We start from the raw sequence: 26,126 nt of genomic DNA on the forward strand, positions 1-26,126 counted from the left end.
CTCAGCACCACGTAAAAATAAATTGATAAAAAATAGGTATTGTGTCCAACTACACAAAAAAATTTTAAAAGGAATTTTTTTAAAAAAAATAGATGAAATCACCAATTTTAAAAGGAATAATGAGGAAGGAAACATCAAAAAACGATGTAAGGAGAGATCTTTGGACAGATTTCTTGAATTTTATATTATAATTCATTTAAAGAGATCAAATAGCATACTTAGAATAGAATATTTTTAGTCTATATTATTTACATTTTATTCTCAATGATTAAATCTTTTCTTTAAACATTTGTGTTTTAGTTATAGGTGGACACAGTACCCTTATTTTATTTTTATGTGGTGCTGAGGTTTGAACCTGGTGCCCACGCATGCTAGGCAAGTGCTCTACCTCTGAGCCACAACGCCAGCCTCAATGATTAAATCTTTAGAAGAAATTTATTCTATTCAATTAGGTATTCTTCAATCATCAGGGCAAAGATTTTACTTCCTAGAATTACCTGGACACTTTAATTCATCCGAATAGTCTCCACAGTCATTAGACCCATCGCATATCCAAGTTGGCAGAACACACAGTGAGGTAGAATTACATCTTATGAACCCTGTGGTTTTCACTCCAAGTTTATAGAAATGTGTGCAGTCTGTATTATCTAGAAAGATGTAAACAAAAAACCGAAACATCTCATTTGCAAAGATTATAAGCCTTCTATGTAGGTCAGAGAATGCAAGAAAAGTGAACTTCATTTGAGGAAATAAATATGCAATTATCTCACACAACAGGGGTTAATTATATATCAATTCTGGATGAGGCTCAGTAAAAAATTGGATAGTATTCAACTCAATGCCAAAGGTGTCCAGGCAAGAACAAACAAAAGGTAATGGAATATCTTACTGCAGTTCTTTTCATCTGAAGCATCTGCGCAATCTATGTTCTGGTTGCATCGTGCTGATCTTGGAATGCAAGTCCCATCTGCACAGCGGAACTCGACAGTGGCACAGGTTGAAACTAGAAAAACATGTAAATAAATAAATGGATAGATGAGACACAAAAATGACTCCTTGTTTTTATATTTGAAGTATTTTAATTAAGCCATATTATTTTATTTATTTTTGCTTTTTAAACTCCAGGCAATCAAATTTGACCTCCAGCTCTACAGCAATGCTGGGTTAGATGAATCTTATAGCTTCTCTTGTCACACAATTTTTACATCTTTTCCTGTCAATTATTCCCTTTGTGGTGGTGTTTATCAAACTGAATTGCAACCACTATTCATGTACCAGGAGCCCCAATAAATTTTTAAGTTCCATGAAGGAAAGTAATGTGCCTTGCTTACACAGTTGTACTTGTCTCACACTTAGATGGCATAAAAACAATGAAGGTTGCTGAAAAGTATTCTCCTATAGTCAGCAGTACAAGGTTATGACACTAAGAAAAGGCTTAATTACTGCTTCATGGAAAATCCTAGTCTAGTTTCTAAGAAGAAGTGGTGCATCCCCTTCTAGGATAGAAGCAGAGACAGAGATGGAAGCAGAGCAGAGGCAGAGACAGACAGATACCGAGGAGACCACTAATGATCTATTCTATGTCATACTCTTGTATAAAACTATCATTAACATTTGATAGAGGCAATATGGTTGACTCATGCCAAGGTACACAAAAATATAGCATTTCTTAATCTGATAGTTTTTAAAGAATAGCTTTCCAGCTCTTTGCTATGCTTAAGTGAAAATCAGTTTCAATATGCTACTCTCATTGTATACACCTTGTACGTAATGCCTTATTCTCCATCATATACTCCTTTCTAGTTTGCTTACCCATTCATTACCATATAATACTTTCCAGCAATATGTTGTGAACAGGTGCATGGCATAGTATGTATGCTACATTAACATAGTGGAAATTTTTACTCCAAATTAAAATTTCCACAGGTTGATTACATTAATGTACAACCTGAAGGGCTCTTTGATTATTCCATTTTTACAGTGTTGATAGTTTAAAGAGCCTATTTAATTATAAATAGAAATTATATCAATTGTAAATGGTTAAAATGTACCTTAAAATATGCAAATTTTACTCAAGGGTGTGTGTGTCATTTGTATTTCATAAAGCACTGCTCTTATTATATTTAATTGTATCTTGAAATTGCATATTTATTTGTGTTTAAATGATGATTAGAATAAATGTTTTATTTACAATTTGCAATTATAATTGCTTCACTGTTTTCTTCATTATAAATAACATCTTAGCTTGTAAAACAGATAATGCCATTATGAGTAGAGATAAATGCATTGTTCCAAAACAGGAACACAATTAGTTTTTTTTAAAAATTTTATATCTTAAAAAGAAAAATCTAATTGATGATTCCTTTCTATTACATTTTGTTTTTAGTATTTTTTTGCTAATGGAAACAGTAAGTGTAATATATAACACAGAAGATAATCAAGTCAATCATTTACATTTTGTCTTTGACTTCAATATATATCAGCAGTTTTTTAATAACTATGTTCCAAATGATTTCATATAATCTCTTTGTTTAGAAGACAGAATGCATTTCTCTGTGAAATGTTTTAGATATTTGAATATTTCTAGGCAAGCCTATAAATATTTTCTATCTTACAACTTACTTGAAGTTAGAGTTTAGATGCTTTTAGAAAGTGCCAGGAGGGGATAATTTTACCACCATCAGACTATCTTCTAAGTTTGCTCAGAGAATCCTATTCAGGGATTCTATCGGAATAAGAAAAGGGTGGCTAAGAAGGTAAGAGGCAAATCATGTCTTCATGAATGTGGGGGATGGCATTTCAAAGAGTTGACAACTGGAAGCACAGTAGGGATACATCCTTGTAACCCTACCTACTCCAGAGACTAAGGCAGGAGGATCACAAGTTGAGGCCAACTTGGACAACTTACTGAGATCTTGTTTCAGCAAGAAAAGTAAAAGCTGGGGTGGAGCAAGAGAGCTGCAGATGTAGTTCACTGGTAGAGCACTTGCCTTACAGGCATGAAGCCGTGAGTCAATCCCCAGTACAATCGAGGAGGAGGAGGAGGAGGAGGAGGAGGAGGAGGAGGAGGAGGAGGAGGAGGAGGAGGAGGAGGAGAAGGAAGGAAGGAAGGAAGAAAGGAAGGAAGGAAGGAAGGAAGGAAGGAAGGGGAGGAGGGGGAAGGAAGGAAGGAAGGAAGGAAGCAAGGAAGGAAGGAAGGAAGAGGAGGAGGAGGGGGAAGGAAGGAAAAGAAAATAGAAGTTTGAAGGATCCTACACATATGGGGCTTTAAAAATAGTTGTCAGAAGCTTTGAAGTAGAATCAAAAGTAAAGAAGACATCATAAGAAGAGTAGAAAAGTGGAGCAAACTGAATAAAGTCTTAGATTGAATTCTGAGAAGAAGAAATAAATGAGAAAAACTCAGACTAAATGAAAAGAAACTATGACTGTCAAGTTGTATAGAATGGTTAAGAGAGGATATTTAAAGGAGACATGGGGTAGAATGAGACAGACATTATTACCCTGTATACATGTATGATTATGATTACACTACTGGAGTAACTCTGCACCAATTACAGCCAGAGGAATGAGAAGTTGTGCTTAATTTGTGTGCAATGTATCAAAATGCATTCTACTGTAAATTAATTAATATAATTAATTTTTAAAAAGAGAAACATTGGGAAGGGATGGGGTCAGAAGAGTGGAATGGAAAGAAGAAAATCTGTAGGATGGATATTTTTTTTATCTCCCCTTTTCCTAACTAAAAACAGGACTGATGAAACGTGGTGAGGGGAGTTCAGCTGTCTTATTGTAGAGGGCAAATTTTGCAAACAGGAACTGATTGTCCCTTTAGGCTTGGTCATGTCTCCAGAGATTCCATGTCTTGGTATAGAGTTTAAGAACTTCTAGAGGGTTAATTGGGGTGAGCAGTGTCAATGGGATTGGACTATTAAGCCCCTATAGTGGAAGCAAGATGGAAGTGGGGACTAATATCTACTGTATTCATAGGCAAGGAAGGAGAATCCTTTGACAGGAGAAATCCATGGAAACAACAGGAACTTCATTAAATAATTAAACTAAAACCTCTTCCTTTCTGTTGCTTCATTTTCCTTACTTTGTTTTGGTCAGCAAAAATATTCAAACTTGTATCAACCTTAGGGTGATGTTGAGAAAGTACAATACTGGAATCTCTAATTTGTCAAGTGAATATGAAAGTTTTCTGACAATCTTCCCTCAGGCTTTTTCAGTTTTGTGAAAAAGAGAAAAAAGAAAATAATTTGGTCTAAATAAAGATAAGCCAAGTGAGAAATACTAGACTTTTTTCCTCCAGATAGTCCAAAAGAAAAAGTTAGCTTACAAAAATATGAGGGAAAACATAGTGCATCCACATCAGGAATACCAATGAGATAGTACAAAGAAAAGATCTGACTGGGATTGTGGATCAAAAGTAGCAGTAAGCAAAAAAGTAAAACCACTCTCTTCCTCATATACTTCCTTAATTTTCCTATTTCTTCCACTTACTTTTTACCATGTCAGATAAAATATTTAATGAGATGTGAAAGATGTAAAATCAATTGGTCTTTCTGTGGTTCTTTGGATGCTCCTTATAAATAACATAAATCAATTCTCCCCTCCAACTCCCCTAACCAAGCCTGTGGCAAAGGGAAGCTAACAAGAAAATAAATAAATAAATAAATAGTCTGTCTATCTCTATTTTGTTTACTTTCAAAGCACATCTTTTATTTATTTATTTAATTTGATGCTTAGGTTCCAAGGGTAATGCAAACACAAAAGAAATGCCGAATTATTCTCTAGCCATATTTATCCTTTCCCTTTAGCTGTTGGTTGAGGAACCTTTCAGAGATTTACTATGAATTTAGGAAAACCTAAGAACACCAATTTCCTTTCCTTCAGTTATCCTCAGAACTCCCAGCTCTCAGTCTCCCTAAAAGCATTCTGGTGGCCCAAGGAAATTCATATACTTCCCAAAGGAAGCAATTTATACAGGGAAGAAGGTAAATAATGCATTCTCCCCAGATCTATTCACTCAACCTGTCACACTATGAGAAATACAAAATGACAACATTTTGAACAACTCTTCACATTCAGTCATGAAGAAAATACCTTTAAAGAAACAATAAATAAAGAATTGATGAGGATTTATTATTTCTTTTTCCTCCAAAAGAGAAGAAACCAAAAAATTATTCCTCATAACTTACATTTCCATTCTGTAAATAGACCCTGCCCCTGAGGAATTAAAACACAGTAATGTGTGCTATTGATGTATAAATTAAACAAGTGCTCAATGGCACATCAAATAATTTATAGATAGCTCTATCTTAGCCTTTCATTACAGCCTATCAAAATCTCCATGCATTTATTCACTACTGACCATACTATATTTTTTTTTAATTCATTTTGTTTAGATTCAAAACTAGCAAGTGATTAGTACATGTTCATATATGTACAATAAAGCTCTGCATTCTGGTGATATGTTAACCAGAGAGGGAGTAAGTACAAGAGAATATTTGGAATGAGAATGCTTTTATGTACTTCCTGAGCCCATGTACATGCCTTTTCCATCATTATACTTCATGTGATGAAAAGCAGGTGGTTGGGCAGTACAAACTGAATCACTGATGGCTTATGGGGAATGAAAACTGAAGATTTACCTCTGTGGTTTGAAAAGCATCCTACCAATGTGTTCACTATGTGAACAAATTTTAAATGAGCAAAATATCAAACCTATAAGATGCAACAGATGAGCAGACTTTCATTTACAAAGCTACCTATTTGTTTATCTGTAGGTGCTACTCCAATTAATTAAATGCACTAATTGCTAACAAGTAATGAAATATGTGCTAGGTGTCCATGAACAATTTTACAGTGAATTATCTGTATTTTAAAAGGAGAACTTCAAGGCTTATATTTTGTTTATTTTAAGATATACAACTGCTACAATTTTTATACTATTTTCACAAAAGAAACGATGGTGACAGATCCTTGATTCATGAATCCATTGTTCTGGGACCACAAACATTGCTTTCATGGTTATTACATAAAAGCAAAGAGTTTAAACTAAAAGGTAGAAATGACATTTTGAGGTTTTTGTTGCTGTTCTGTAGCAGGTATTGATATCATTAAGTAGAATAAAATGGATCTTATAATACTTAGGACTTCAACAATCTACATAAGAATTCAATAAACCCCTACCATGTCCTAGGCACTACATTTCATAAACACAAACATACTAATTTATTTATCACTTTTGAAAACAAATTTTCATTTCCTAGGAAGAAAATGAAATGTGGAATAAAATTGACCAAATTATAGTATATCCATGTATGACTATGTCACAACAAATTCCACTTTTATGTATGACTATAATACACCAATAAAAAATAAATCAATAATTGTAGATCAAAGAGTAGAATAAAAATATCAGGAAGAGGGAGATGAAAAAGCAAGGGGCATCATACTGGGGATTGAAATGGAGAAAAGTGTGTTATATGATTATGAATATGTCAAAATGAGCCCTCAAAATATGTAAAACTATAATATGCTAATAAAAATATTAAAACAGAAAAAAGAAGCCTATAGTAATTATTAGCTTTGATGATTCCTTGTGAAAAACATTTGCTTTTAAAATCTACTTTCTATATTTATGTTCTGTTCTTTTTCACATTTAGCTTGATATTTTTAGCATTAACTGGTTCAATGCTGTTATGCTTTAGATGTGAGGAGTTCTCCAAAAACTCACGGGTGAGACAATATAAGAAGGTTCAAAGGAGAAATGATAGGGTTGTGAGAGTCTTAACATAATAAGTGAATTAATCCATTGATAGGGATTAACTGAGTAGTAACTGAAAGTGGGTAGGATGGGGCTGGAGGAGATGGGTACTGGGGCTGGGGCTTTGGAGTATATATTTTGTATCTGGAGAGTAGAGTCTCTCTCTGTGCTTCCTGATCAAGTGAATTGCTTCCCTCTACCCCACTCTTATTTTGAACCCTGAGAAATGGAACCTGCAGTCTGTGGACTGAGACTTCTGAACCCATGAGCCTCCAAATAAACTTTTTCCCCCTAAAATTGTTTTGGTTAGATCTTTTAGTCATAGGAGTGGAAAAACTGACTAAAACAAATGCCTTTAATACACCTTTCTTTGCTGCTTACAAATAAAGGATAGACCTCTGAAATTGTGAGCCACCAATTAAACTACTCCTCCTCTATAATAGTTCTGGTTTGGTCTTTTAGTCACAGAAATGAAAAAGCACTAAAGTCAAGTGTTGGCTAAGAGTCAGACAGTGTAATATGAGAAGCATTCACCTCCCAACCTTTCAGACAGCTCTAAGATGACTTGCAAACATTCTTCTCTCTTCTTCAACACTGCATAGCCTTCTTTTCACAACCATACTTCATACTTTCCATCACTCTTTTCTACAATCGTAGCCATTCACTTTCTCTATTCCCTGAACATCCATTTTCTGCCTTAACTCAATGTGATCTGGTATTCCCCCACCACTTCATTAAACTGACTTTCACGAAGGTAGTTGAGAGATTGTCACTATTTACTAACCATGATGAATGCTTGTAGTCCATGTCTACACTCTTATCCTCTTTGAGCACTTTAAATATAGAATGATCTTCATTTCTTGAGAAATTACTTTCTTACAAGTACCCTTCAATTACTGCTGTGCTTTACTTCTTTTTATGAACATCTTCTTTTTTTTTTTTTTATTTCAGCAAGTAATTCTGATGCACTCTGCTAATGCAACCATCACTCTGTACACACTCCAGGATTTTTATTCTTTCCTTAATGAATCCAAAATCAGTACTTCTAGTCTAAATCTACTATATGAGCTCCAGAAGCCTATCCACCCAAGTGACTTTGGAACAGCTCCCTTTGACTGTCTACAAGTCTACAAGTGCTCCCATCCAAGAATGCACATACTCTTCGTTATCTTATCCCCATTCCCAACACAAAAGAAAGGTCCAGAAAAATAATTAAATAAAAACACGTAATAATTTTATAACAGGTCAAAAATACCCTCCCCTGCTTCATTTTTTGTATTCTTCTCCACCCAATGATTTTTCTATTTATTACTCAGGAAGTTCTTACATGCCATCTTTTAGAGTGTTATCATATCTGTCTTCATCCTCCTTAATCTTTGCTTTGGCTGTTTGTTGTAGCACTCCCTTTTCTAAATCTGATGTCAGTATTATAATTTTTATTTGTACAATAATACTTTTCCTTCCTTTTTAAAATTCTAATGTAAATTTGATCATATTGGCCATGCTTTGGCTTAAGACTTCTGTTGAGGTCAAGATAAAGCCTGTTCCTTAAAACAGGACATAATGCACTTCATGTTTTGTCCCCTTCCTTTAATAACTATAGTCTTTTTTCTTTCTTTTACCACTCTCCCATTTGAAATCCAAATAAATCAAAGTACTTGTAACTTTCAATATTAATGTCTCTACTTTGATCTGTTTTGATCTCTCCACCTTATTTAAACCTCAAGACTGAGATAAATTTAATGTTGTCTGTGAAATTTTGGAGGATACTTAAAAGTTAAAAAAAAGGTGTGTTCTTATGTGTGCAATCATAGCATTTTATATTCATCTACATCTGTTTACATGGCAACCTGTTACTTAGGGTTTGAACTTCTTAAAGGCAAGAGGTCCACATCTCATTAATTCAGTGTCTTCACACTTAATGCACTTCACTCACAAAAGTGTGTTCAATAGTGGACTTCTCAAAGAAAATTGCTGTGGAAATATTGATTAGGTCCAGATTTTAGAAAGCCTTAAATGTCAGACAAAAAGACAATGTCATTTATTATGTAAACATTGATACTTGATTAGTGGTTCTTAATCAGGTCAATGATTCAAAAAAGAAAAAGCAAAGAACAAATGCCTATATGACATTTACTATATGTTAAGTACAATTCTGAGTATTTTATTATTTAATTTAATATTAATATTCTTCTTAAATCATTTTTTAGTTTACTGTTTTGGAAACTGAGGCATAGATTGTTTAAGTGTTTTATACAAAATAAGACAAAAAAATGTTGATACTGGGTTTTAATCAAGATAACTTGGTTTAAATGTCTATCCAGTAGTCACTGAGGGTAATGTTAAATAGTATTAGCATGATTAATAGCATTGGGAGGAATAGCATTGGGAGTATAGGCAGGGAAAAGCATTAAATGGATATTCAACCCAGGCTTAAAATAGATGAACAGGAAAGATATTTCAAAGAATTGGGAGAATGATTAGCCAAAGAGGAGATAAATATGTGGGAAGGAAGCATCACAGAGATAGCATTAAGGTTTCCAGTCAAATCATTAAGAAAATGAGATCATGGGTAAAGCCAGATTGAGAAAAGGGGAGCACTTTGGATCTATAAATTCAGTATTACATATTTTGTTAGAAAAGTCCAAAGAACAGGCAGATTAAACTGTAGTAGTGAAAAAAAAAGACAAGAATTTAAAAGTCAATGAAGCAGTTGAAACAAAAAAAATACAGTCATTACATTTAAATTCATTTTTAGCTGATTTATAAAAATTGCAGATGTCAATGGGGTACCACGTGATGTTTTGATGTATTTACACATTTTATAAAATATAATCTAGTCAAACATATTTAACTCCTTAGGCATTTATCTCTTTGTGTGTGTGTGTACCTATGTGTGTGTGTGTGCGTCTTGAAAACTCAAAAATCCTCTGTTGGCTTTTTGAAACCCACATTGCATTATTATCTATAGTCATTCCACTGCACAATAGTACACCAGAACTCCTTGATCCTAACTAAAGGCATATTAGTATCCATAGAACAACCTTTCCCTTCCCCTTCCCTCTTCTTGTCTGCCTAGCCTTTAGTAACAAATATTCTACTCTCAACTTCCCTGAGCTCAACTATTTTACATCCCACTGATGAGTGAGATCATGAAGAACTCATCCTTCTATGCCTGGCTTATTTCACATAACATAATAATCTCCAGTTCCATTATAATATCATTTACCAAAATGTAGTCCATAGGTGTTATTCGGTATTACAAACATTGTTGCCCACTACAACAAATTTTGGAAAAGTTTAAGGCAGACTTATTATAAAAATATTATTGGGTGATGCAAAAATAAAAAAAGAAAGAAAGAAAATTTACCTTTACAGTCTAATTCATCAGAGTTGTCTCCACAATCATTTTCACCATCACATAACTTGCCATGAAGGATGCAACGACGATTGTAGCAAGGCTTAAAACCTCTTCGACAGCTTCTGTTTTCTTATAAATAAAAGTAGAAAGTCATACTTTGAGGTCACATAGAAACAATTTTACAAGATGAAAATCACAGAGAAGATTTCATTCATAATGACTGGATTTGGCTGTATAAACAAGTACTGTGCATGCAGTATTAAAGGACTGGATATAATAGTCACCAAACCAAGGAGTAGTTCATTCAGTTGGATCTTTTTTAATCAGTGTTTCAGACTTGGAGATATCCTAAAATTATACCCAAACTATTTTCCTCTTACTCACACTGTTGTCAACTATCATATGAATAAACATATATCACATATTAAATTCAGAAGAAACAAATATCTATCTCAAAAATAACAAAAACATCCCAGTGTTCATCATCAACTCATTTGCTTCTGCAAATGCTTTGTATAAAAAAAAAATAGAAAAGCAGAAAATCATGTATTCCTGAAATAGCAGGCCAAAGAGTCACCTAAATATCAATAAATTTATTTTATGATTATGGTCAAACTGTGTTCAATTTCCTAAGAAGATGAATTATCTTCTGAATTCTATTTACCTTAATGAAGGTCTTTTGACATTCTCTTATTTGGGGCAGAAGTTACTACTACTAATAATAGCTGTCATCGTCTGAATACTAAATTTTTACTAAAATCTGTGTTGAGTATAAGTAAATATACACTTGCTTATTTAATGGTCTCTATCACTATTAGAACTACTTGGTTGCTGTAAAAAATCAAAAGACAGATAAGTGAGCTGTGTTGACCATTCTAGTCACAGAACAAAATGTTTGGGAACATAGATTTAACCTCAGGTATGATTTTAAAGCCCATTCCAGGGCTTTAAGATTTAAATTTAATTTAACTTAAAATTAAAACCTGTCAATACAATTCAAGGAACTAAAAAAGTAGGAATAAACCAAACCTTCAAATGGAAGAAGGAAAGAAAGAACAAAAATGGAGAGTATAAATAAAGGAAATGGAGACTAAAGAAAAAAGAATACAATATACAACCCCATACCAGGCATTGGCTCACATGTCAACTCTAGCCCTGACAGCAATTTTGTGTGGCTCATGAGCTAATAATGGTTTTTACCACCATATCAGCCCTATAAGAAATATTTAAGGGAATCCTACACTAGAAGATAAAGGATAATAACTACCATCATCAAAACATGAGAAAGTACAAAACTCAATAATAGAGCAGATATACAAAAGATAAAAAGAGGCCCAAACCCCACTGACACAAAAAAATCACCAAACCACAAAAATGAAGAAGAAGAGGAAAAAAGGAACAAAGCCCCATAAAGCAATTGGTAATAAATTGAACAGGACAACAAAAATATTTTCTTACTTATCATTAGTAACATTGAATAAAAGATAAGGGATTCCCCAATTAAAAGATACAGACTTGTTGAACGGACTAAAAAAAGAGAGACCCAATTATATGCTGCCTACAGAAAAAATAATAATTCATTATATCAGTAAAGACACACAACACACATAGCCTGAAAGTGAAGAAGTGAAAAAAAGATATAACATGCAAATAGAAATAAAAAGCAAGAAGGAGTAACTACATATGTGCATTAGATAAATAGACTTAAAATACAAAATATAAAAATAGTCAAGGTAACTATATAATGATAAAGATACCCATTCAACAGGAGAAATAACAATTGCAAATATCTATGCATCCAATAGTGGAGCAACTAATTATGTAAAGCAAACATTATTAGTTCTCAAGGGAGCTACAAATTCTAATACAACAGTAGTTGAGGATTTAAGCATCTTACTTTCATCAAAAGACAGATCATCCAGACAAAAACATCAAGAAACAAACATTGGGGTTCAATTATACCATCAATCAATGGCCTTAACAGACATTTACTGAACATTTCACCCAAAAACTTCAGAATTCATGTTCTTCTCACCAGCACTTGAAACATTCTCCAAGACAGATCATATGTTAGGCTACAAAACAACTCTGAACAAATTAAAATAAATAAAATCATACCACCCATCTTCTCAGAACACAATGGAATAAAACCAGAAATCTACAACAAGAGAAACTTTAAAAATTATACAAATACACAGAAATTAAACAACATTCTGTTGCACAACCAATAGAATTGCACAACCAATTAAGAAATGAAATGAGAAATGTAAAATTGTTGTTGAAATTGATGAAAACAAAATGCTCCAACCCATAAAATACATCAAAAGTAATATTAATAGGGCCGTTTATAGCAACAAGTACCTATGTTAAAAAATGTAGAACTTAAAATTAAAACCTGTCAATACAACTCAAGGAACTACAAAAGTGAGAATAAACCAAACATCCAATTAAAATAAGGAAAGAAAGAACAAAAATAAGAGAATAAATAAAGAACACGAAGATTAAAGAAAAAATGCAATATATATCTAACAGGTATTATTAGCCAGAAATGAAAAAGAACTCAAAAAACTCAATAGGAAAAAAATAACATATATATACATACACACACATACACACACACACACACACACACACACACACACACACACATATATATATATATATATGTATATATATATATTTAAATACATACTAATGGCCAACAAGTATATGAAAAAGTGCTCAACATCACTATTCATCAGGGGAATGCAAATCAAAACCACCATGAGTTATCCTCTCTCCCCAATTAGAATGACAATTATCAAAAAGAAAAGATAACAAATGCTAGTCAGGGTGTGGGAGGAAAGGAAAATCTCCAACATTGTTGGCAGGAGTGTAAATTATGGAAAACATTATGGAGCTTCCTTAAAAAATCTGGAAATAGAGCTATCATTTGATCCAGCAATTCCACTATTGAGCAAATATACAAGGAAATTAAAATCAGCATGCTGGAGAGATATCTGCACTAGCACATTTATTCATAGTAGCCAAGATATGGAATCAACTAAGGTGTCTGTTGATGGGTGAACAGATAAATAAAATGCAGCACATATATACAATAATATATTTTTTTCAGTCATAAAGAATGAAATCTCACCATTTGCAATAACATGATGTAACAAGAGGACATTAAGAGAAATAAATCAGATACAGAAAGACAAATATCACATATTCTTACATATATGTGGAAATTACAGTTTCTCAAAGTAGCAGAGAAAAAATAATGATGGCTACCAGAGACTAGGTAGGGATCAGTAGAGGAAGGGTTGGAAAATGATGGTTGATGGATGTAGGGATACAGTTAGAACATAAGGAACAACTTCTAATGTTCTATAAGACTATAGGATAACTCTGGTTGACAACAATTCATTACATTTCAAAATAGCACAAAGGTAAATTTCTTGGAAAAATACAGCAGCATTTTTTTCCCTAGGGTAGAAAAGCCATTCTCCTCTTCTGAAGGAGATATAGATTGAGTATTACTTGGTGTCATCAACAGAGGCACATCTTGTGACAGCCATACTTGATGAGGATCACACTTAAGGCAATTGACCTCTGTACCAAATACTAGCCTCTGTGCTAATTCTAGCAACATAGAGTGAACAAGACTGGTTCCAAGCCCACCACATGCTATTGACTGGAGGTGGACTTTTGCTTTGGAATAATACTACAATATCCAAAATCACTGATATTTCTGATTAACATTTTAAAGAAAGCCTAATGCCTACTGCTAAAGATGAATCACAAAGCTGTTTAAAAGATAGGTTTCTACTTTGATTTAATTTGCACTTCATGGATGAAAATCCATGAGAAAATTCTTCAAGGAATATCATGGTTACTGGATAGGAAATAAGGTGCCTCATTTTAACACAAGCAGAGACAAATCAATTTCCTTAGACCTACACATTAATGAGAAAGATAAACTTTACATTTTTTTTAAAAAAGGAAGGCAAATAAAAAATTATAAGAAGAATCAGAAACTGTACTCTGTAATGATCAAGTCATATATTGGACACTTACCACAGTAAAGCAGTTTTTCATCTGATTTATCCTTACAATGAGGAATACCATCACAAGTGAGTTGGTAGTCGATGCATTCACCATTGCCACACTCAAATTCAGAATAAATGTTGCAAGAGGAATTTTTAGCTGAAATGAAAAGAAGTCAATACTTTGGGTAATGTTAAACATTTTTTTAATATCATGACTATTTTATTCCTTAATCAAACATAAACTACAATTGTTTATAAAATTCAATGAAGAGTAATGCTTGATAGAATTTTTTATTAAACTTATCAGAAACTATTTTTATTCTTACTCTCATTTGTTTTTACAATTTGTTTTGGGGGCATTGAATGACTATTTCTTTTATGCCTATTTGTGTATTAAATACTATTTAGTTTTTGCATATGTGTGCAGGGAATGAGTAGTATAAATTCAAATGACTGTGCAACTAGATTAACAATGTGTGTGGGTTTTTTTTGTGTGTGTGTGTATGTGTGTGTGTGTGTGTGTGTGTGTGTGTGTGTTTCTGGAGACAGAACCAAGGTCTGTAAATATGCCAGGCAAATGCTCTGCCGCTAAGCCATATTCCCTGTTCCTAGTAGTCTATTTTAAACGTAAATGTTTACAAAGAGTTAGGTAAATAGTTTTGTGCATACTGATAGTGGTTTTTATATTTTTTGTTAGAATCTATGATATATTCAATACACTGAAATTTTACAGGAAGGGGGTGCACCCTTTTTTTAATGCCAGACTTGAAATCATCTCAATCAAATGAATGTCCCCACTTGTCCCTACTTCTAACTTGGGCTTCTTCACCAACTAACTTCTTTTTTGTTTGTTTTTGTTTTAAAATATACATGACAGTAGGGTGTCTTTTGACATATTATACAAACATGTGGTGCCACCCTTATAATTTTGATCCCATTCCTTGATTGAACATGATGTGGAATTACACTGGTTGTGTATTCATATATGAGCATAGGAAAGTTATGTCCAATTCATTCTATTGTCTTTACTATTCCCATCTCTCCTCCCTTCCCTTAATTTCCTTTTGTCTAATCCAATGAACTTCTGTAATGTTCAATCATAGTATTTTATTTTATTTTTATTTTATTTTTATTTTTTTTTTAAAGAGAGAGTGAGAGAGGGGAGAGAGAGAGAGAGAGAAAGAGAGAGAGAATTTTTAATATTTATTTATTTATTTTTTTTTAGTTCTCGGCGGACACAACAGCTTTGTTGGTTGGTATGTGGTGCTGAGGATCGAACCCGGGCCGCATGCATGCCAGGCGAGCGCGCTACCGCTTGAGCCACATCCCCAGCCCCAATCATAGTATTTTATATGCATGTTCATCTGTTGACACCAACTACCTTTGGTTGAAACCTTAGTAGCCAATTCTATCCTTCAGAAGAAGGATATGGCTAAAATCATCATCATCAGCTTCTTGCCTCATTCATGTATGTGGGAAAAACTAAGGAACAAATTCTCTCTTCCTGTCACACATGACCAGCATGTACTTACTTAAAATGCATAGGAATCCATGGGATGTGTTGGTAGAATGCAATGATAATCTAGAAAGCATGTACACCTAAAGCTTATGGACACCAACTGAACACTGTCATATTGTCCCATTTCTAAGTTTCAGGATTTCCATAAAAATTAGGATTCTTTTGTTTCGTTTTGTTTTTAATGTGGTTCACTTGAATTGTAAGCATAGGGCAACCATTAAAAAATGTGGGAAAAAAAACCCTTTCCTACAAGTTAGTTTTATGTTGACAATACCAGCATATGATCCATATTTTTAAGCTCTCTATTTTGGAAAACGAACTCATTTTTACTTTTACAAATATACTTATTAGCATGTTTTCAGAGGTCAATTTTTGGGGTGTGCTCCATGCCTGCATATACTCACTCTACAACTTATTGAATAATTGTACTTTGAAAGCAAGTCATATGGTGGAGGTAATTAGAATTCATTAATCTTTGCAGGAGGTAAAGCTTAATTTTAGAATTCACTATAAACTTTTTTAATATTTATTTTTTAGGTGTAGATGGACATAACACAATGCCTTTATTTATTTATTTTTTTTATGTGGTACTGAGGACCGAACCCGGGTCCCGCCCGTGCTAGGTGAGCGCTCTACCACTGAGCCACAATCTCAGCCCCTCACTATAAAATTTTTGAGGCTTTTTTTGAGGAATGTTTTATTAAAGAGCCACTAATACCATTGAAATTTCAGTACTTCATTTTCTTATAATTTTTTAATTCAACTAGCATTTAACACATTTTTATACCCATGTGTTTGTCTAAGACTACTAATTTAACTCTTTCAATAACATTTTCTAAATACATTTTTTTCTTGGTGCATTATAAATTCCACTGGTCAGTGAGTAGCAAAGGCAGAACACAATTTTAAAGAAGGTAATAAAGATATAAAAATTGTTAAATTAAAAGGAAAAAGTACTACAAAGGGAGCTAACATCACTCGGAATAATCACCTTAGATGGTGAGCTGAGCAAAATTCAGATACTTACTACAAGTTTATTGGCATTCTTGACTTATTTTGCCTATTTTAAGACTAATCTATTCATTTCTCCTGTCCAATAAAAAGAAAAACTGCTGTGATGGAAAATGCCATATTTATAGTTTTGTAATTATGACTTCTGGGGGGAAATTAAAGTATATACTTATCTATCTATCTATCTATCTATCTATCTATTTATTTATTATGGTAATGGGGTTTGAACCCAAAGATATTCTATCACTGAGATGCAACTCCAGCCTTTTATGTTTTCTTTTGAAACAGCTAAACTGACAAGGCTGGCCTTGAACTTGTGATCCTCTTTCCCTAGTCTCCCTAATCCCTGATTTTACTACTATGGACTACAGTACTAAACTCCCATTTTTTTTCAATTATGCAAAATTCAATACAGTATGGGTATACTTCTTGCTCAGGTGAGCTCATTTCATAAAATTATATTGAATATTTTCTGTTTCTGTCTAGAAACAAAAATGTGGTTTAGCTGTCATTCTCCTATATGATATTTACTTAAAAATTATGTTTGTTTTTCTTTTTTTCTGTTTTGGATGTTGATAAGGTTATCAATATTGTTTCTAAAGGAACTACATAACTGCCTAATCTTTTGTCATTTGTCCACAATTATGACAAAAAAAATGGTTTTCCCTCCTTTGCCCTCAGGAAGGTGTTTGTAAATGGCCTTTTACCCCTTTTATGATGCCATTAACATTCAGAAGGGACTCCAGGTGAGATCATTCAGGTATGAACGCAGATGTACCAAAAACATTCTCATATTTCAAAGATGGATTTCACAAAAAGAAGCTTACAGTTACTTTCCAATCTCTCCACTAGAACACAGGATTTCAGTATAAATGTGCAATGGATACAGTCTTTCTCTATAACAATTTGTCACTCCTGAGGAATCCTGTATCACTCTAGAGTTCCATGAGAATGAAACTGTGCTTGTTTAAAATCATGTTTTTCTGACTGATTTAAGCCTTGCTGTTTTGACCAAAATCAGTGCTTTGACACTAGCCTGCAGTGACCTGTGAAGGAAACATGGGTGATTCTAATGCATGACTAATATTCCAGGTTTACAGATGACATCAGATACAGGTCATTAGAACTGAAACCAGGAAGGAAAATTGAGAGTTTAAGCCATTCCTTGAACAATCCAGGGAAGTGTTAGGTGACCAAAAACAAAAGCTGGGGTGGGGGATTTGTGGCCTGAGTTACTAAAGTTGACTATCTGCATTTACATTCACTGATTCTCTCATTTGCTTTGGTAAAGTCTTAAACAAAACAACTTCTCTCCATTTTGCTAAGAGGTATGCTTTTGGGTTACAGTACAAATGTGCAAAGTGATACAGTACACAGCAGGTCAAAGAGAAGATCCTCCTGCTGATTGAAGATTAGAAAAAGACTGAAGATAAATATGAAAATACTTATTTTATAATGTAAATATATCTAGCTCTGCTTATCTTCTATGATAAAAAGATAAGAGACAAGGATATAAGTGAAGAAAATTTTCAAATCAACATTTTGAGAGTGAGTTGATCAATTTCTAGCAAGATGATTCTCATTCTACCTTTCTCATATAGAGATAGTCTTAATGTTAAGGGGAAATTAACCTTTTTTATGTTGCTTGCTAATTTTTCACAGCAATATCGGAATACTTGAACCGTTATTTATTTTGGAAACAGTTTTGGAAACCTAGCTGTTAATAAGTGTATATTGTAATGATACTAATTAAAGATTGTAATGCCTTTGGGAAGCATAAACATCATGCAAGACTGCAATGTTACATTCTTAATTAACAGTTTGGAAATGATTACAAATAAGCTGCATGAGCCATTCCCTCTCATTTACATACTGTGATGGACTGTGAGTGGTTTTACTGCAAGACTACGGATATAGTGCCTATATTCCAGTTTATTTCAGCTTTAATTAATTTTGTAATTGACTGAATCTCACAAAGTCACAGCTACAAGCTTTCAGATGCTCATGTGTGTTGGTACTTCTGTAGCTCCGACACCTTCCAGTTCATAATCACCAAGGGGCCGTGTTTGATACTCTCTGTCACAGGGTACTGTAACTAAATGAAAGGGAGAACTGAGTTCTTACAAGAGAAAGATAAACCAGCTTAACTTCTAATATTGGAGGATATTATGATTTCATCAGTACATTTGAATCATTTCAGTAGATAAATAAGCTATTCTGAGCAGACAAGTCATACTATATCATGTTTGTCTTTACTTACTCACACATCTGTTGTCATCTAGCAATATTCGGTCCCCCCTACAGGAACAATTCACTCTCCCATCAGGGGTTAAAAGGCAGAGGTCATGGCAACCCCCATTCAATAATGCACATGGAGAAAGTTCACCTGCAATGAAGAGGCTTTATTGGCAACATTTCATACTGAGTACCTATTCTATGTCAGATACAGATTAATAGAAAGATATCGAACAGATCTGATCTCTCAAAGATATGACAACATTTCAGGACTTTTGAAAATCTAAACTTTCTGAATGATAACTACATTAGAAAAATATATAACACAAATATTTCTACTGGATTTGTCAAGGATACCATGGTCTCAAATGAAACAGTCCCAGTAGGAACCAAAATGATAATGCAAACTGCAATTTTGTGAGTACTACAGTGATTGAAGGACTTTTAAGCCCTGATACAAAGCTTGTGGAGAAGTATCATTATTCTGGAACCAACTCAGTCTGAATATTCAGATATGAGGAGTATCAGACAGTGGAATAAAACTCCAGACACAAATAATTGTTCCTCTGGTGGTAAGGCATTTTCAAAGTTACTTAAACATTTCAGGGGATTTCAGTATATCCAAGAATCTAATCCTGAACACTGGTCTCTAGAACTAAGAGAAAACAAAAATACACTGATAATTTTTAAGAGATTATATCATAAAATTAGGACTTTTTTCTATTCTAACTTACAGCTATTTGTGTCATTGGCAACAGCTATGATTCCCATTGGTTGGTGTGGAATATCAGATCGAAGAATCTTTGTGTCTCCTCCTGTGTACTTGTTGGAACGCAGGATAGCTCTTCTTCCCCAGTCTGACCAGAAGATGTAATTGTCATAAACTGCCAGACTGAGGAAAGTCCCTGGCCCAGATTTAACAATCACCTGGAATAAATTAAAATGTTTTTACAGTGAAAAGACAGGTATTCATATATCCACATATACTTTTGCTCAAAAAAAAAGGATTAGATGAATTGGATATAATCAATTAAAATTATCAGATAAAAATATCAGCCACTAAATGGATTGTTATAATACACTTTATGGTTTATTTTAAATGCTTAATCATCTTTAGTATTTGTCATGTGTTTATTTAATATTTCTATTGCTCAGGATTAGTATCTCTAATCCACAATTTTTATAAACAAAGTAGTTTCAGATTTCTTCAGATTTTGGAATATTTGCATACAAATAAGAAATATCTTGGAAATAGGACCTGCATCTAAATACAAATTTCATTAATGTTTCATGCATAAAGACATAGCCCAAAGTTGGTTCCATACAACATTTTTTACCATGCCCATGTTGCTACTGCAACCAATCATGTAATGTTATTGTGGAATTTCTCACATGTAGCATTACGTCCATGTTCAAAAAGTTTGAGATTTTAGAGTATATCATTTTTGATTTGTGAGTTAGGGATGCTTCACCTATAATTTTATTTAATCATTTAATTTGTATAATCAATTGGATTTTTCAGTAGTATAAACCAAAATCATCAAGTCAAAATTATGAGAATAACATTACCAAAAACATTCAGTAAGAAATCACCAGTCACATAGCAGATACTTATCAAATTCTTGGAACTTCATATGGAATATTCAGAATAATAAGGTCCAGTTTCTTTTTGCAGAAGTTTACAACATGAGCAATTAAAACAGGTAAATATATTCTGGCAATAAAATTGAACAACAAAGACCAAATTTTCAGACCAAGATGAATTAGAAGGGCCTATATTTGTTTTACAAAACCAACTTAGAATCTTATGAAAATACATGAAGCAAAATTAATTAATGCTTTGAATATCAGAAAAGGCAGTAATTCCTCAATAAAAGAAAACAAATGATGTGTATTCCATGGTAGACACAATTAGCATGGAGGAACAAACAAAACCCAAAGAACTTCCTGAGTGAGATTATGGAAAGGCAGAATTATGACAGGACAGAGGCTAGATCTCATAAGGCAGGAGTTGGACAAAAAGAGCTCAGGGTGCACAGGTGCTCCTGGGCACTCAGCTAGGCACTGGCAAGTGCACACACATGCCAATTGGTGAAGAAGCCAGGAGACAGCAATAGAGAGTACCAAAGTTGGCACAGGTCTGGTAACCATGTCTTTCAATAGGAGATAGCTGTAAAAACATTCTGATTAATGAGTCTGAGTTGAGTCCTTGGAAGTCTTACTGCAGCAGTGAAAAATAATTATCCCTAGACTAAACTGTGTTCTCATCCTAGCAAACCTTTAAAGCAAGACGTGAAAGAATGAAACTCACTCCAAGTAGCTTCACTATCTCTCAAAGTAAGGCTCAGTAATTTTCAAGGTAATGTGAAAATTTATACCAGTAAACTACACTGCAAAAAAAGAAGAAAATTCTTAAATGAATAACCTCAATTTCTACCTTAAGAAACTAGAAGAAAAGGAACTAATCCCAAAATTAAGAAGAGAAAGAACAAAGATCAGAGGAAAATCAAAGAAGTTAAAAGAGAGGGAGAGAGAGAGAGAGAGAAAAACTATATAGAAAAGTCAAATTTAAAACATCCATTCTTTGAGATCAACAAAATATATAATGCCTCAGGAGATGATGTGATTTATGCCAGTAATAATTGTTGATATAAGATTTTTTTAAAATCAAAAAATAAAAATATTTCACTGTATTAGCACACTAAAAAAATCATGTGAATATCTCAATAGGTACAGAAAAATTAGAAGAATTTTCATTCCTGAAAAACACTCAGAATAGAAATATGAAAAGAAATAAAACAGGAACAAGGAAGTAAGGACCACTCTCCCTCATTTTATTCAATGTTATTCTAGATTCCAACCATTATAACAGGTCAAAAAAAAAAAAAAAAGAAAGAAAGAAATACACATTGTAATATAAAAATCCAAACTTCATTATTTGCAGATGACAAAATTCTTTACATAAAATCCTGAGTATCTACAAAAACTAAGTAAACAAATAAAAATATGCCGTAACTGTGAATACAGTTGCAACACATGACATTGATAAAAAATCAATTGTATGTTTCATAATTATAATGAATAGTTGGAAATTAAACTTTTTAACATTTTTATAACAGTATTATCATTATGAAATATGTGTAAATGTGAAAAAAACATGTATACAAAGAGAACTGCAAAATGTTGCTAACAAAAATTAATAAAACACAAAATAAAGAGGTATCTCTTGTTCTTTTTATAGTAAAACACTGTTAAAATGTCGTTTCTCCTTAAATGAATATACTAAATGTATTTTTCAATTAAAATCATACCGATATTTTGTATAAGTTGAGAAGCTGCTTCCAAAACTTATGTAAAACGCCAAAGATCTAAAGTTGTAAAAAAAAATGTTGGAGGACCTATATTATCTTATTTAAAGTATTACAACAATATAGTTATTAAGACACTAATAGAAAAAATTATAACTCAACATTGTAAAAGCTATATATGACAAACCCAAGGCGAACAGCATTCTAAATTAAAAAAAAATAAAATAAAACTGAAAACATTACCTCTAAAAACAAGAACAAGATAGGGATGCCTTCTTTCACTACTCTATTCAAAATAGTCTTGAAATCTCTAGCCAGAGCAATTAGGCAAAAAAATGAAATAACAGGAAGAAGAGTAGGAAAAGAGATAAAACTATTTGTTAGCTGATGATATGATTCTATATTTAGAAGCCTCCCAAAATTCCATCAGGAAACCTCTAGAACTCATACATGAATTTAGCAAAGTAGCCAGTTACAAAATTAACATTCATAAATCAACTGCATTCTTAGACTCCAATGATGTATCATATGAAAGAGAAATTAAGAAAACTATCCCATTCACAGTAGGCTTGAAAAAAGTATTGGGAGAATCAATCCACAATAGAGTTGAAGGGCCTATACACAGAACACTAAAGAAAGAAATTAAGGAATACCTTACAAGATGATGGAATGACTTCCTATGTTCTTGGATAGGCAGAACTAATATTGTCAAAATGGCTGTACTACCAAAGGCACTATATAGATTTAATTCAATTACCATCAAAATTCAAAAAAATTATTCATGAAAATAGAAAAAGCAGTCACAAAATTCATTTGGAAAGTGAGAAACCCAAAGTATTCAAAACAATCTTTAGAAAAGAGACCAAAAACATATATTGGAGAAAAAAGAGTCTCTTCAACAAATGGTGCTGGGAAAACTGGAAATCCATATGTAGTTCAGTGAAATTTATTCCCTATGTTTCACCTTACACAAAACTCAGCTCAAAGTAGGACCTAGGTATTAGACCAGAAATCCTATATACTCTGGAAAACAAAGTAGGCCCAACACTTCAACATGTAGGCTCAGTAAATGACTTCCTTAACAAGACTCCTAAAGTGAAAGAAGTAAAATAAATGATCAATAAATGATATGGTATCACACTAAAAAGCTTATTCACAGCAAAGGAAACAATCAAGGACATAAAGAGATAGCATAGAGAATGGAAGAACTCAATAATAAAATGAATAAGCAACACAATTGAAGAATACATAAAATTACATTTTCTTAAAGACATCTCTTTAAACAAATGATGGGTACATGCTTGGCAAATAAGCACATATGAACATAATAAATATCATTAGGTAGTAGGGGAAAGCAAGTAAAAATCACGGTGTATCATGAGACAACTTTTAGAAGGGCTGAAAACTAAAAAGGAAAGTCATAACAAGGTTAGTGTGACATAGGGGAACTTGTAGGAATGGAATGTGGTACAACCAATGTGTGTGTATTAAGGATAGGGTCACTTTGTACTACCTGGTAAAGTTAAAAATACAACTAATGTGTGATCTACCCTTCTACCTTTGTGTCTTTATTTACCCAAGAAAATGAAAACATGCATCCATTCAAATAGTTGCATATATACATTCAGAAAAAAAGTTATTTGTAATAGGAACAAATGAAAACCATTCAAATGTCTATTTATAGGTGAATTCATAAACAAATTGCATACATCCATGTGTCAGAGAATCTCTCTTTGACCAAACTGTAGCTAAGCTCCTCTGAGCTCTTTTCAACTAGTGTCTGTCCTTGGCATGTCTTCAAGAACTTAATTTTAGTAAAATTCCTGTTAAGTCAGTTGAGTCAGAACTCCTACCCTTGATATCTGATCACCCTAAATATCTGATCGAATTCCTCAGTTTCTACCATTCCCCAGATGAAGTTTGATTACCCCAGCCTACTTTCAGCAAAACTCCTGTTCACTCATTTTCGTCAGAATCCTCCCTTATCTCTAAGATTTTCTTTTAATAATTTTCCATCCACTCTGATCCTAGTCTATAAATACCCTCTTTTCCTTGTTGTATTCAGAGTGGAGATCAATCTTTTTCCCCTACTGCAAAATCCCATCATAGAAGTCTCTGAACCTATCAAAATTGTATGGAGTAAAGTCTGCCTTAGCATTTTTAGAAGTGTCTTGATTTTTTTAAACATACAATGGCACATAAATGAGAAAAAGAAATGAGATGAAAAATTGGTGTGGATATGATTATTAAAATTAAAGGCCCAGAATTTCTCAAAAATACTTTTAGAAATAATAAGTATGTATATCTGCAAGCAGCTTTGGAACAATAGGATATACCAGTATATATGAATGAGGAGGATGAGAGAGAGGAAGGACACAAGGAGGGCGAGTGAGAAGGAGGAAGAAAAGGAGAATTTTATAAATTTTAAGTAAGCCCAAGAGCTTTATAAGAATTTGCCTCTAAGGCTGCAGAAATTTTCAGAAACGGTTTTAAAATACATTAATGCAGTATTTTTTTTTTCATTTTGTTTGTTTTCATTCATAAGAAATCTGTGCCTTCCTCCTTGGCAGCTGACATGAAGCCAACATTGTGGCATAGAGTTGAAGAGGTGGACCTGGGCCTCATCTAGGTCCTAAGCAGGAAAGCTTGTGATCAGGGTTCAGTTCAAAATTACAGAATGACTCTGATTTCCACATGAATATTCACCAGGGGAAAATGGAAATGGTGCAGAACTGGGTCTCAGAACAACTACACGCAAATGATCACTGGGTTATCTTTAACAAAGTGGATTTAGGGAAGATGTTTCACTTTGTTGAATTTTAGCTTGCTCATCTGTAAGATGGACCTGCTCAAAACTTGCTTTGGGAACTTTAAAGAGCTGTTCTGAGGATATACGTGGAAACTTTTGGAACATTATGTGTGCGTGTGCATGTGTGTGTGTGTGTGTGTGTGTGTGTGTGTATGTGTGTGTGTGTATATATGTGTGTGTGTGTATATATGTGTGTGTGTGTGTGTGTATGTGTGTTTGTGTGTGCGTGTATGTGTTGAAATATTTTATCTATCAGAGTTAAGTGCTTTTTGGTGATTTTTGCCTGAAGAATTGTTCTACAGTAATTATTTTTATTTAGAATCAAATTAAGAAAACAAAACAGAAATATTTTTGGACATGAATTTATCAATATGATACACTGACCTCATTAAAATTCCAAGAGAAATGTCACTAGGTTACTTTTCTTTGTAACCGAAAAAGTAATAAAGAATAATAAAAGTCTTTTGGGAATGATGACTGCAAAGTATTCATAATAATGAAGAAATAAATATTTGCAAAATTAAATACAAATCACAAATGTATCTAATGATCGAAGCCAATAAAAGAAGTAATTATACAAGGCACTACAAATATTACATCATTTAATTCTTAAAATTGTTCCATGAGACAGGGATTATTACCAGTTTTATGCATATATCCAGAAGCTAAGGAGGTTTGGAGAGATTGTGCAACTTGTCAAAGTGATAATATATCTAGTTGATATGGGGTTTGGAATTTAATCTAAAGTTTAACTCTAAAGTATAATAGCAAATATATTCTAAATGTTTTCCACATGGACTGGACACACTGACACAATACCTATATTTTCAGTGCTTCAGGACACTGAGGCAAGAGGCAACTTAGATCATCTCTAAGCCACTTAGTGAGACCCTAACTCAAAATAAAAATTAAAAAGGGATGGGGATTCTTTTACTCAGCTTTTTCTACTACTGTGACTAAAAGACCTGACCAGAACAATTTTAGAGATGGAAAAGTTCATTTGGAGGCTCAGTTTCAGAGGTCTAAGTCAACAGACAGCCAAATCTATTTCTCATGGGGTTTGAGGTGAGGCAGAACATCATG

General features: G+C 33.2%; 1 protein-coding gene across 1 annotated transcript in view; it reads right to left on the bottom strand.

Annotated features, from left to right (window-relative positions):
• The window catches only part of LRP1B (LDL receptor related protein 1B), a gene marked incomplete at its 3' end in the record, with an annotated part of 1,847,377 nt that overhangs the window by 265,362 nt on the left and 1,555,889 nt on the right, over positions 1-26,126 (bottom strand). The window contains exons 44-49 of the mRNA XM_081262419.1: positions 19,661-19,853; positions 18,952-19,077; positions 14,190-14,318; positions 10,140-10,259; positions 890-1,003; positions 498-647 (exon numbers count right to left, since the gene is read on the bottom strand). Of these exons, the coding sequence (XP_081118545.1) occupies positions 498-647; positions 890-1,003; positions 10,140-10,259; positions 14,190-14,318; positions 18,952-19,077; positions 19,661-19,853 (832 nt within the window). The remainder of the gene's footprint in view (positions 1-497; positions 648-889; positions 1,004-10,139; positions 10,260-14,189; positions 14,319-18,951; positions 19,078-19,660; positions 19,854-26,126) is intronic.

Source organism: Spermophilus citellus (assembly GCF_964194105.1).
Source record: "Spermophilus citellus genome assembly, chromosome: 11".
In the NCBI taxonomy this organism is placed as follows: Eukaryota; Metazoa; Chordata; class Mammalia; order Rodentia; family Sciuridae; genus Spermophilus; species Spermophilus citellus.